This window comes from Sardina pilchardus, chromosome 15, assembly GCF_963854185.1.
Source record: "Sardina pilchardus chromosome 15, fSarPil1.1, whole genome shotgun sequence".
In the NCBI taxonomy this organism is placed as follows: domain Eukaryota; kingdom Metazoa; phylum Chordata; class Actinopteri; order Clupeiformes; family Clupeidae; genus Sardina; species Sardina pilchardus.
The window spans coordinates 21278757-21291146 of NC_085008.1; the positions used below are offsets into that span (position 1 = coordinate 21278757).

Genomic DNA, 12390 nt, shown 5'->3' on the forward strand with positions numbered 1-12390 from the left:
TTAAATTACTGAAGTCTGACATGGGCAAACCCTCAAGGCGGGGACTTGTGACGTTTTGGGGGGTCACGCCACCGCTTTTGTATCGAATGATGTCTTCGCTTAATAAATGCCCTGAAAAGGATTCAAATTTCAGAGCTGCAATCACCAATAACGTTTCAAGCTCAGCATTGTGTCAGTATGAAAATGTGGAGGTTGACCAAGAAGCTTAGACTTAGTCTCTTATTTGAATGCGGTGATAACCCAGCGCGGTTTTGGTATGTGTATTCAAATAAATTTCCCCATGTATTTACATAGTTATGAGCTCCCACTTAACAGTTTGTTTTGCAACAATTATGATGAATGTGTGAACATGGGCCATCTTATGTAAATAGTAATAGAAATGCGTGGTAAAAAAAAAAGTGTGGTTACATTTCCTTGATAGTCCTACTTTCCATTGTGCGTCCGTGGGCTCCCCCAGGGAGAAGGTGTAAAGCCAACTCTGTAGGTAGGCTACGCAAGAATGTGCGCGCACATGTGCACTAGTGTTTGTGGCATAGAAAGTCTATCATGTTGCCAGCTGATGTAGCCTGGTAAGCACAGGGCGAAGTTTCTCTGGAGTGTACTTGCGGTTTTACGCACATAGATTATTGATACTGTCATCTGATAACTGCACGACCCACATCTGTCTCCATCATGGCATGCATTGTGCCTCCTCGTGTAAGACAAAATGCATTTAGATAATAACAATAAAATAAAAAAATTATAAAAATAAAAACGTTATACACGCAAAACGCTACCACCTGGGCAGATACAGTAGCCACAATGTTAATGTTCCACTAATGCATCTACGCCTGAGTGGTGGTGTGTGCGCTTATACAGTATAATAACAATCTCCTACTGCCCTCTGGTGGTCTCATGTGTTCTCACATTTCCAGTAAGTCGTTAGCAGATACAATTTTAGGAATGTAAACTCCCTAGACTTACTTCTATGCTATCTCTGCCTGAAACTAACCTACCCTCTCATGCAGTCTTTTTTTGCTCTAGTGCATGTAGTCCACATTGTCATGACTATGCAAAATCCCGAGCTCAGACTTTCCTTCATTGTAAGGTCTTCAGTTATTCTTCACCTTGTAGAGTTTCTTGTGAGTGCTCTCATGGTGATTGCAGAGTCCTGCCTATTAAGAGGTGGTGATTGCTAGAGGTTTTAGAGCTTGGCCTTAACACAGACACAGCTCTGTTTGTCCCCTTACCCCCACCATCCTCTGGTTTCCATGGGGACCGGTGCCAAGGTCAAGGGCTCTGTCTCTTTAAAGGTTTTCCATCATCTGAGGTCTTCTGTGTCAGATGTTAGAATAAATGTAGAATGCACGAGCAGCATTGTGAAACTATACTCTTTTTATTAACAAATGTATTTTATAAGAGCAAACTTGAATAGTATAGACATGGAAGAAACCAGCATTTGTACCTGCCATAACATGCTGAAGTCAATTCACATTTATATTATCCTTCATAAACCCACAAAATTAAAATATATCTAATTTAAAGTATACAGCTTATCAGGCCCCAGCTGTGGCGCAACTGGCTGGGGCACCTGCACCGTACGCCGGCGACCCGGGTTCGATTCCCGCCCCGTGGTCCTTTCCGGATCCTACCCCTGCTCTCTCTCCCATTCACTTCCTGTCATTCTTCACTGTATCTATCATTAAAGGCATAAAAAGCCCAAAAAATATACTTATAATTGCAGCTTATCTTCCCCTGTCAGTCACTGTCCATTTCGGAGGTGAGATAACAAGAGTCCTCCACTGTCCCATAATACATTTCAGCTTCAAACTCCAGCCCCAGTGTCTTCCTGTGAGACAGAGGACTGCTGGAGCAGGACGGAGGAGTCCGAGAGGTGTGAATGGTGGCCACAGCAGAGCCGCTCATGACATATGTATCTTCCTCTTCCCCCTCTTCATCATCGAGATCTGCCAGAGGAGCCTTCAGTGGTTCAGTGGGTGTCTCACTGTACAACAAACAGAATCACGTTAGAAGGCTATCAAATTCAGTTAGACTGTGTGTGCACTGACATTTGATGGATAGGTTGTTGATTGGATGAAAAAACAACAGAAGTCCAACATATAATCCGTAAAATCCATACAATCTCCAAATACACACAGAACACAGTGTGCCATGGAATGCAGGACTCTCTAAGGCAGATTTTGTATTTTTGTATTGACTGTTGAGAGGATCCTTTGCAGGACCATCGATCCTGTTGGCCATTACCACTTTAAGATGCACCTACAGATGCATCCAGTCTGAGTGAGGGCCTGTTGTTTCTGTCTCTTTTTCTCCCTCATTATCAATATCTCAGAGCGCCTAATTCTATCATGGGAGACGGAGACCAGAGCCTGTTCAGGACGGATTGGATTGGCAGGCCGCAGACGCTCATTATGGGATGTGACTGATCTCTGGGTGGATGCAAGATGAAACGCTGATGGTCTCTCAGGTGCCAAGTCCTCTCCTTAGACCGGAAGATGCAGTCTGCGATTCCATTTTTGGTTTCATGAAAGGTTGTTGCTGTTTGAACTCAGTGGGCAATCAGATGACACCCCTCCCTTGCATGCTCTGGAGGCGCTGTGTTGATTGGTTGGGACTGTTTAAGGTTCAGTCCGAGTCCACTATATATGTTTCCCATTTACAGTGCCACGACGGTTTGTTAGTTTGTTATTGGAACCACTCATCAGACAGATCAGACTGTGACTCTGAGGTTACGATCTTAGACTGCACATCGGATGTAGAGGGAAGCTGTCTGATTTGGTAATGATATTCTGTGTCTCATGGTTGAGGACCCCTGACCTCTGACCTCTGGTCCAGATCTGGCACACATTTACAAGCCTAAAGAGAATACTTAGGGCCCATTTACACAACGCTGTTTTTTGTTTTTTTTGCAACTGGTGAATTTATGTTATCAGTTACGCCTTGCGTTTACACAACGGCGGCAGTTTAGGAGGATGTAACTGATTTGTTTTTTTGTAACGGGGTTCCAAAGTAGGATTTTGTTTAAACCGCCGGTTAACTTTTACCGTGTAATCGCAATAGTTGTATCTCTGTATGTCTGTCTGTCTGTCTATGTGTCATTCTGTCTGTCTGTCTGTCTGTCTGTCTATCTCTCTGTGACAATTGATCCAGGCTGACCTCATCCCTCGCTGCTGTTCCAAACTCCTGCAGTCTGAGGGAAGCTGCTCATTTGGGTGCTGCTGTGACGTCTGCGTTTGTTCCTCTGATGATCTCCAGACTGCAGCTGGCCAGAGGGCTCACAGCAGACAGGGGCTGGACTCGCTCCATACTCAACCACTATCTTGGGCCTGCACACAGATTTCCCCTGAACTGGCCCCTGTTCATCATAATGTGTTACTAGGAACTAATTTCATGGAAAAGAACGAGTCTAGGAAATAATTGTACTTGAAATGGAGAGTTTTAAATTCCTGCGTGCATGTGTACGCGTGTGTGTGCGTGCGTGCGTGCGTGCGTGCGTGCGTGCGTGCATGCGTGAGTCATTTCCTATTCTGTGCACCACTTTGGATAAAAACTACTAATTCTAATAGTACAGTGTGGGTATGCTACACATTCCTTGAAGAGGCAGGGCATTAAAGTGGTAATTTAATGAGATTCATTAGACATACCAGGAACTGATTGTTGGAATGGTATACGGTCCCACCTTCTCACTCGTCCAGATCTCCTCTTGGTTGGGTATAATGAGGGTTACCTGGAAATAAACATGATGTAGAATTCTACATATTTCTGAAGACAATTTATATTTATGTAGTTCTCCACTTGAATGAATGTTATTCATTTTTAGATTGTATAACAATTATTTTTGTCCTCATTTCATTTTGAAATAATAATGGTTGTTTTCCAAAACCTCACAAAAGATTCATGCACCCTCTCCCATATCTCCTCTCTGCTTCTTTCTTTCTGTCTGTCTTGTTCCCTTTCTTTCTGTCCCACTTACCTTTGGGTAGCACTGGCACATACTCCAGACGGTGCCTACGGCGGCCGCCAGCACCCCCATGGCACAGAAGGTGGCGAAGACTTGAGGCTCCTCTACGCTCATCACAAACAGGCCCACGGACACCAGCAGCAGCCCCAGCACGATCAGCCCGTAACGATACGGCTTGTTCTCAGCCATCGGCCCGCTGAGGAAGAACGGGACAGCTCCAGACCAACACAGCCGAGACCTCGCACGCTCCTCGCCGTCACAGCATGGCACATAACAGGTGAGAGCTGAAGTGGAGGGTACAGTAGCACTCCACTCCTACAGTGACAAATGTGCCGCTATGACATTGTCAACCCAGGGGTAAAGGTGAGAGTGTGGGCTGGGTGTGCTGAGTGCCACCTGGCCTGCCCAGGTAGGGTGGGTCATTACAGAGGGCAGGTAAAACTGGAGCCTCGGGCGCCATTTCAGGTGTAATGAGGCTTGGCAGGTGACTTTGCCTACAGCTTCTCACGTGCTTTCCCCAAGTCAAGGACAGATATACCCACTAAAATAATTTAGTGTTTAGACCTTCTGAATGTCAATGTATGTGTTTTGCTATAAATTGTGTCATGATTCTTCTATGCTATGCTATGAAAAAAAAAACTTTATAGTTCAGTAAACATTGAACATACAACATTCTTGGCTCTGAGAGACACTATAGCCACAGAAGAAAGACATTTCACACTTGCACTGAAATGCCTCACAGATCAAAGGCATAGATCCCTTTTATGTATTTTTCTCATGCTGACAAGTGAACAATTAACAAAAGTCATCAAAGCATCGGTATTCGCTTGCATTATGGTAAGTGTGTAACCATGACATAGAAAAACTCCAGAACCAGACAGAACCATTTTAACTGATTACTGATTGCCATGTAAACACTGAGGATACATTACAGAACCAGTAATAGCATAGACATAACATCTAAAAGACCACATGAAATGAAGAATCATCAACAAGGAGTGGAATCCTCAAACTTTTAAATGCTAGTTATCAACATAGTTATTGGCAGGGAGTGCCAACTCATCACTGCAGTAGGTAGAGTCCCGATTTCTACCTTGGGGTCAGAAAGCACCTGATGCCAAGTGCACCACCCTCTATCATGACCAGGCATTCATACATCCATATGCATGGCCAAAAACATGATAACTGTAACCCCATACTGTTATATCCAGTATACCTGTGCATCTATTCAGTTATTACGTTTTTAAAATAAACATTAATTCCAACCATGGCTTGACAATGAGGCACTCATTATTATTCAATAACACATGCCCAGGCCTCTTGGTATCTTGACAAGGCACTTTGAGGCTGCAGATGTATTGTCCATGCTGAGTTAAGCAGAAGCAAGTAAGCAAAAAGCATCATCAGAATGGGAATTGATAGGTAGAGACTGCCAACAATGAAAGCCCTGACCTTGTAAGTGCACACATACTCTATGCATAAACAAACTTGATTTATCACAGGTCTAAAGCTCTGGGTGAGTGGGAAGTGTCCTTCCTATGAAAATTGCATTGACCGGGTGCAAGACCGTACATACAACAACTTATAAGTGCATTTGTCTCTTGTGTTATGGATGACGTATACTCTGACACTTAATTGGGTGAGACACAATTCCAACAACAACAAAAAAGTAACATTCAGAACTGTATGTGAAGCACTTCCAATGCCTGAGTATATTTCAATACAACAGAGAGGTAGAGAGGCCAGAAAATGCTAAATAGGTGGACCTAATACCTTTTTTCCTGCTCGAAGAGCCACATGAATACATTCAGTCCAGATACTGGTTGATGAAAAGAACTCATCCATCCACTGGTGTCCGGAATCCACCAGGTGTGGGTGGGGGGTTGGGGGTCCCTACAGTACATTGTTGAAGGGGGATGGTGCATATGTTGCTATTTACAAGAAGCACATCTTTGTTTGCTTAAAATAAAAGCAGCACTATGGAGTTTTGGTCTAAAACTAGCCAGTTAACTACTTTGGTATGAAAAACCTTACAAACACCACCACCACCTAGATGCGTAATGGTTTCTTTTTGCAATATAGTCAGCAGTGTTATGCTGTGAAAGTATTTATTTATGGGGTGCTCCTACCTGGATCACAGAACTGCATAGTGCCCTGTGTGGCTGCTGCACTTATCTGTCCTTCTCGTGACCATATGCCATCAATTATTTGAAGATTATATCAAAACTAGTTGTCTGATAGGGTGCCAAACTGTTCCATAGTGTCACTTTAATAATTGTAAACTATCTGGACTGAATTGTTTTGATGTTGTGGATGTTCCTTCCACACCACCCCATCTCCATCTAATGGTGGTGTTTTAGTTGGGCCTGTTAGAAAGATGTCAAAAGTATTCCATTTGAACATTCTATTGTCAGTTTTGCCCTGCTCAGTGCTGCTTATTTTTCTTCAGTGACAAAAAAAACAATGCTGGTAGTTTACTGTTAGCCATAAGGTAGATAGGATGTTTTCATATTAAAATGTATTGCTGAATAAATAATAATAAAGTTTAGAAATTAGTTGATATGTGGCGGAAAGAAATAGTTCTACATACAAGACAGTTTTAGCGATTACAACGTTCCCATCATAAGAGGAAATGAACACAACACAAGTAGCAACAGTGGAATAAGCGGGATAATGGACTTACAAGGTATAAACGTTGGATTTTGGAATTCCGTTTTACCTCCTTGACCGTGCATTTATATTTGAGACCCGAACGCCGCATCCATTATCCCATACATAATTGATGTCTTCCCTGTTTTTCAATTAGAGGGTGTATCGAACCTATTAGACCTAATATGAATGCAATATGATGCTTGACGCTTGGACATGTTTCACGTCTTGCAATTCCAGACACTGCAGCCTACCATGTTACTGTTTGAACATTTCTTAGGCATGATGATCTTTGCTATGTCTCAACAATTGGTACGCTGCCTGCAGTTCATGCAGAAGCTCTGGGGAAGTGCTGCTGATGCCAGGAACTGCTCTTGCACCCCCATTCTCAAAGCTCTCGCTCACAGCAGACTCTCATGAAATGAATCCCTGTGAAGATGTCCCACGAAGACGTTCTCAACCACTGATTTTGGTTTTATCCAGTTGTATGTCGACTCAAATGTTATTTTTAATTCTAAAAAAAAATGACCAAGATCCGGACCTCGGTGACCCCATAGCTGGCTACGGGCCTGCTACTCATACCCACGAGGCCTAGTGTGAGAAAGAAAAAAAAAGTAATCGTCATTTGACATTCTTCACTCAAACCCCCCCTCAGGAATGGGGCAGGGAGGGGTTCCCAAGGAAGCCCCTCATGCACCCAAAGGCACAAACTGGTCACGACGAGCCACCGGAGACAAAGCTGGTTTGTGTGCTCTCGCCGTCAGGCAGGCAGGAGACAGTCAAGTCAAGTCAGGCTGTCCAGTCAGCACCGGCGCGGTCACGAGTTCTGGACGACGGGACTCTGGCTGCCCTTCATGACCGTCTCGTAGGACGGGGGCGGCTCCATCTCCCAGGGCGGGGGGGTCCGTGGAAGGCTCAGCTGACTAAGGTGCTGAAGCAGGGCCGGGGGGGTGCTGACGGGCTGGACCTGGTGTTCCTCCTCCTCGGCCGCTCGCCGGATCCTATCGAGCCTCCTGAGGACAGGAGACATCAGCAGCGGTGTTTATTAACTCGCCAGCCTCACGCACACCATACAACATGTTACACAAACTGTACATCTCGTTGGACAATGTTGGAAACATTGTTACTATTGACAATTTGTTCACTATTATTCCCACTATTGCTAGTATATTCTCAATTATGTTGATTAAAAAATCTGCAAATCTATCAAATAAATGAACATGTGTATAAACATTGACATAGGTCCGTAATGGATCAAATTGTTAAATGCCAACTGTCAAATATAAACAGTTATAAGTGATCATTCTCAATTCTCAATATAAAAAGCAGATGATATGTCTTTCATGAACTTTGTATTCAGAAAGCAGATGAAAGTCTTTGTGTTCTAGATAGAGCAAGTAAGTCTGGCTGGTTGTGTAAAACACTGATGGACAATGCCAGTGCTTAACTAGAGGAATTTTGTTTACTTCTCTTCACAAACAAAAAAAAAGAAGTGACCCCAGACGGCTGTGATCACTCCAGTATGCTCATACAAACACAACTGCCTCCACACACACACACACACACACACTTACATTCAACACACACACAAAAACTCTCTCCCTCGATCTCTCTTACTTTTTCTCTCCCTCTCACACACTCATACAGACACACATACAACATGTTGCACAACAATCTGAACCAAACTAGAAGGCAGACTTTGTTTTCTAGTAACATCCAAGAGTGTGTAAACAAAAACCTCTGCACCCTTTTGAAAATACCCTTCAAATTTGTTAAACACTTTTAAATCACCCTTTCTATACACATGAAGATAAGCATCTTTAAACATTTACATTGCAGGCGTTTCACTAAATATCAGTCACTCAAGAAACAAGCTGTTCATGCTTTCCGCCAGTTGCTCTCATCACACATGAGAACGTACAGTATCTTGCACATACATCCTCATCTGTAATCTCACCCCATGTGACCTTACAACAACTCAATTTGCAAAACTGTTGTTGTTCGAAGTGCCATGCAGTGCCGTGCCATGGACGAGTCCCTTCCTTCAGGATGTCTGGATCTCATTATTACCAGGCCCCTGCACTCTCATGCCAAGTTTGCTCTCCCACTCGCTGAGTCCCGCGCCTGGGCCAGAACTGCGATGACAGGCCGGTGGGCCACAGGAATTAGCCTGGCCAAAAGGCTGCCTTTGTCTCGGCCAGCACGGACTTCAGCTCCTTCAGTTCCTCCCCGTGACAATGAGTTGAGATTGGGGGAAGTGAAAGAAGGGGAAGGGGCAGAACTGTCTGGTTTAGGAGTCCCAGAGAGCCATTAAGAGCTTTGAATGACCAAGTTTTACAGCTGAAAAAGAGATCTTTAAAGACCTATACCAGACCTTTCTCACAAATAACGTCACATACTGTATACCTGGGGTAACATTACTTGTGTTATCATACAAAAGCTATGTAAAGTTTAATAACATCTGTACCTACCCTGCATGTAGGACTGTCAAACGTTTTGCCAGCACTTTAGCCTGTCTGACATACAAATCATACCCCATTTCAAATCACCAGCAGGCAATGCTAGTTTCATTTCAGCAATATCTAGTACTGAAGGTGTGCTACATTTGATTTGTGTTGGATCCTTTATGCATTGGCTGGACCATAACCATAAGTAACCATGTATCAGTGTACCTTACCATTTTGGCTTGACCTTTTGGTGTGCCCGAGCCCCTGGACTAGAGTGTTTGATGCAGAGGCTGCCCCATTTACCTAAGAATAGAGATCCAGGAGCTGTCCTGAGATGCCCTACTGTATAAAGTAGTGTGGCAGGTGCAGATCATACACAGATCCCAGCTAAAGTGGCCTTGTCATCTGAAGGGATAAACAGACAGTGCTTTCCCTTGCTTGGCCTACTTCTCTCATCATGTCATCCATTGTGCCTCTGCCAATTTCCTCATGTTAAGCCAGAGACGTTATAGCCACGCCAAACTACAGTATAGACAAACTAACTTATGTATCGGCCAACTGCAGGACAAACTCAACATTTTTAATCACTTTCTGAAATGTGTTTGTGATATTTGTTCTGATGGCTGCTGTTAGTGAACAGACACATAAAAGACGACTTTATCTCTGTACTGTGTGTGTAATCAAACCTTGTCATACCTTTGAATGGCCATGGCTTGATGGGGACTGTAGCGCGTCCCTGTGCGAGGATGGAGCAAGAAGTGTCCCGGGACAGCTACATGATCAGACTTCATGGCTTGGCAGAAGGCGTACACGAGGATGATGATGCCGAAAACACCCAAAAGGAAGCCGACTAGTTGCAGGGGCGCGTGCATGGTCAAAAAGAGTGACAGACCGATGGCTATTAACAGGGCTCCCCCGGTCATCGCCATTGCGCGTGGGGATGGCATCTTCCCCCGCGTTGGGTTACAACATCTCTCTGTTCCCTCTGCCCTGCCAGCCTGGGTCTGTTTTTAGTCTTTATGCTCTTGCTCCAGAAGGATCATCTAACTGACATCCTTGGTGAGATCTGCAGGAGGGAATGAATATACCTCTTTATAAAAATGTGTCACTTTGCCCACTGGGAAGCGTGCAGCATATCCTACCGATCTTAAATCCGATTTGAAATACAGTCACATTTAAAGGCACAACATGACCAGAATGGGTAGTTCATAGTTCTAAGCGTCTTGGCTACACACAACATCTGTACAGAGGCGTACTTGTTGCTGGAGCGCACAAGAACAGAACGATAAGAAGTCTGTGATATTTCACTGCAATCTCTACAATAGTAAGAGACGTTGTGTGACTTACTAATGAGACTAACACATCCTGAAACCTACACGTGGTTGAATTTAAAGTAACCTACATTGTACAGGATACAAAATGATATATTCGATCTTACCCATGTCTTCTTCACATACACACAAAGCGAACTATACTGAGATCCGCCAACGCCAGGTTACTTCATCTCGCATCATACTGCATTACTTCAGCGGTACAACGGTTGTAAGAAATTCCGCATTGTAGCCTGTCTTGGTACTGCATTTCGGCTGTCCTCAGTCGTTTCCCCCTTTTCTGTTTGACTTCCTCTTGCTATTATTTCTCCGTGGTGGTGGTGGGAGGAGTAGGACTTCAGGATAGAAATATCAAAATACGCCCTCGAAAAGCAGCGCCGACTGCTTGCGTATACGGGGATCTAAACAGCGAGCGTCGTTGCGTAGCTCTCTGAAGTTCACAGGAACCAGTGACCAAAGGGAAGAAACCAAGCATATGAAGTTATGCTTTTGTATGCCTCCCTGTCACCTTTGATGTCTGGTTTGTTGAAGCAAATAGATGATTTTGCACTAATGTAAATGCATAGGTCTAGACCATGCACACATTAGTCCCAGGATACAAGGGAGTTGAAGAAGACGCCCTGTGCACTCACCTTAGATAAGACATTTGTATTTGTTGCAGTGGCATCGACACCGAATGTCTAGAGCAACATTGTCTGGCTGAACAGGTCAAAGGCTTGACCTGACTCAAAACTAAATTGCGAACATCCGTTTACTTTCAGTGGGTGCTTCTTTCTGTCTCTGTCCAAACCATGGTCCAAATGTAATATTGAACCATAAAAACAAATTATTTTCTTGACCCAAACCTGCTTTGTTTTTCACAATTTCTCAGATGGGTGCATAGGACCAAAGAGCAATGCGACACTAGACTCTTCCAACACAAGCTGCTGCATGTAGGCCTATGCATTTGTCAGCGTTACCAAATGACACATGAAAATCAAATCAAATCAAATAGCCTATGGTAGGTAAAATTAATGGATGTGTATGTCATCCATGTATTGCTGTAGCCTAATCTTGTATAACTCCATAGATGTAATATGATAAAAGCGTCTCATGGAATTGCAGGCATGTGATCTTGCATTGCGCTGCATTATTTTAAAGCAGAGTTGCTAGGTAATGTTGCCATGGCATGGCATCTCCTCTTGCACATGCTGTGGCCCACCAGACAAGGAAAAAGCAGGAATGGACAGGTAGGTGTATAATGGGTGTATATACTGTAGTGTATACTATATATATATATATATATATATATACAGTATATATATTTGTTACTTTACTCTAGGTTCAGTTCTTGTGAAATGTATAAATGCTGTTCAGTCCTTGGTAACAAGCGGTTTCCCGTCCACTGTCCCCTTCAAATAGAAAAAAAATAGACAAAAGTGAATAACTTCTATTTTAAAACATTTTGCCATTTATTTTATGCCTTTAATTTGACAGGACGGAGTGGAGAGAGTGACAGGAAGCAAGCAGAGACGGGAGAAGGGGTGGGACCAGGAAATGACCTGGGCCGGACATGAACCCGGGTCCCCATGGACCCGAATATGGCATGGGTACTGCAACCAGTTGTGCCACAAAACCCCCATAACTTCTATTTTAATGCACTTGTGGTGTGCTTGTCACAACGACAATGGCCATTTCACCGTAAACATTACACATATGCATGCAGACATGACACTCTCAAAGGCACTTTCGAAGGTCAATTACTGTAACATCCATAGCTCACACACAGTCTCATCATCTGCAAATACACGGTCAGTTTGGCCTGGCCACAACAGCGATACTGATGATCCAGATGTCTAAATGTGGGCTCTGCTACAGTCAGCCGTCAGATGTATCTTTTTGGATTAGATGATACATGGGAGTGAGACAGACCATGAATTGCACAATTGACACTCAGTTACAGTGAGACTGGAATGGAATGACAACAAGTATAACTGTGTGTGTGTGTGTGTGTGTGTGTGTG

At 43.8% G+C, this 12390-nt stretch overlaps 2 protein-coding genes and 1 long non-coding RNA gene across 5 annotated transcripts; 1 reads left to right on the top strand and 2 right to left on the bottom strand.

Moving 5' to 3' along the window:
• Positions 1-145: 145 nt before the first annotated feature.
• On the top strand, positions 146-3489 carry LOC134102503 (uncharacterized). Of its 3 annotated transcripts, XR_009941515.1 has the most exons (4): positions 146-254; positions 1724-1972; positions 2333-2467; positions 3151-3489. It is a non-coding gene; the product is annotated as an uncharacterized LOC134102503 (long non-coding RNA). The 3 variants fall into 3 exon arrangements; XR_009941516.1 differs by lacking the exon at positions 3151-3489 and having other exon boundaries at positions 2333-2802; XR_009941517.1 differs by lacking the exon at positions 3151-3489 and having other exon boundaries at positions 149-254; positions 1803-1972; positions 2333-2802.
• Positions 1362-4169, bottom strand: bsnd (barttin CLCNK type accessory subunit beta). The gene is made up of 3 exons (XM_062556621.1): positions 3974-4169; positions 3645-3727; positions 1362-1984 (listed from the first exon to the last, which is right to left on the bottom strand). Exons 1-3 carry the CDS (start codon positions 4148-4150, stop codon positions 1738-1740), a joined length of 507 nt encoding a protein of 168 aa, XP_062412605.1. The 5' UTR covers positions 4151-4169; the 3' UTR covers positions 1362-1737.
• A 3242-nt stretch (positions 4170-7411) lies between these two features.
• On the bottom strand, positions 7412-10651 carry si:dkeyp-51f12.3 (uncharacterized protein LOC107988041 homolog). Its single transcript, XM_062556622.1, has 3 exons — positions 10496-10651; positions 9754-10123; positions 7412-7623 (listed from the first exon to the last, which is right to left on the bottom strand). Exons 2-3 carry the CDS (start codon positions 10002-10004, stop codon positions 7428-7430), a joined length of 447 nt encoding a protein of 148 aa, XP_062412606.1. The 5' UTR covers positions 10005-10123; positions 10496-10651; the 3' UTR covers positions 7412-7427.
• Positions 10652-12390: the final 1739 nt, after the last annotated feature.

Bases quoted from the DNA above. Each gene is read 5' to 3' on its own strand.
- bsnd (XM_062556621.1), bottom strand. From the start codon at position 4,150: ATGGCTGAGAACAAGCCGTATCGTTACGGGCTGATCGTGCTGGGGCTG. The intron at 3,728-3,973 runs GTAAGTGGGACA...GTTTATTTCCAG, and splicing joins TGTGCCAGTGCTACCCAAAG to GTAACCCTCATTATACCCAA. The intron at 1,985-3,644 runs GTATGTCTAATG...TTTGTTGTACAG, and splicing joins ATTCCAACAATCAGTTCCTG to TGAGACACCCACTGAACCAC.
- si:dkeyp-51f12.3 (XM_062556622.1), bottom strand. From the start codon at position 10,004: ATGCCATCCCCACGCGCAATGGCGATGACCGGGGGAGCCCTGTTAATA. The intron at 7,624-9,753 runs GTATGACAAGGT...TCCTGTCCTCAG, and splicing joins CAAGCCATGGCCATTCAAAG to GAGGCTCGATAGGATCCGGC.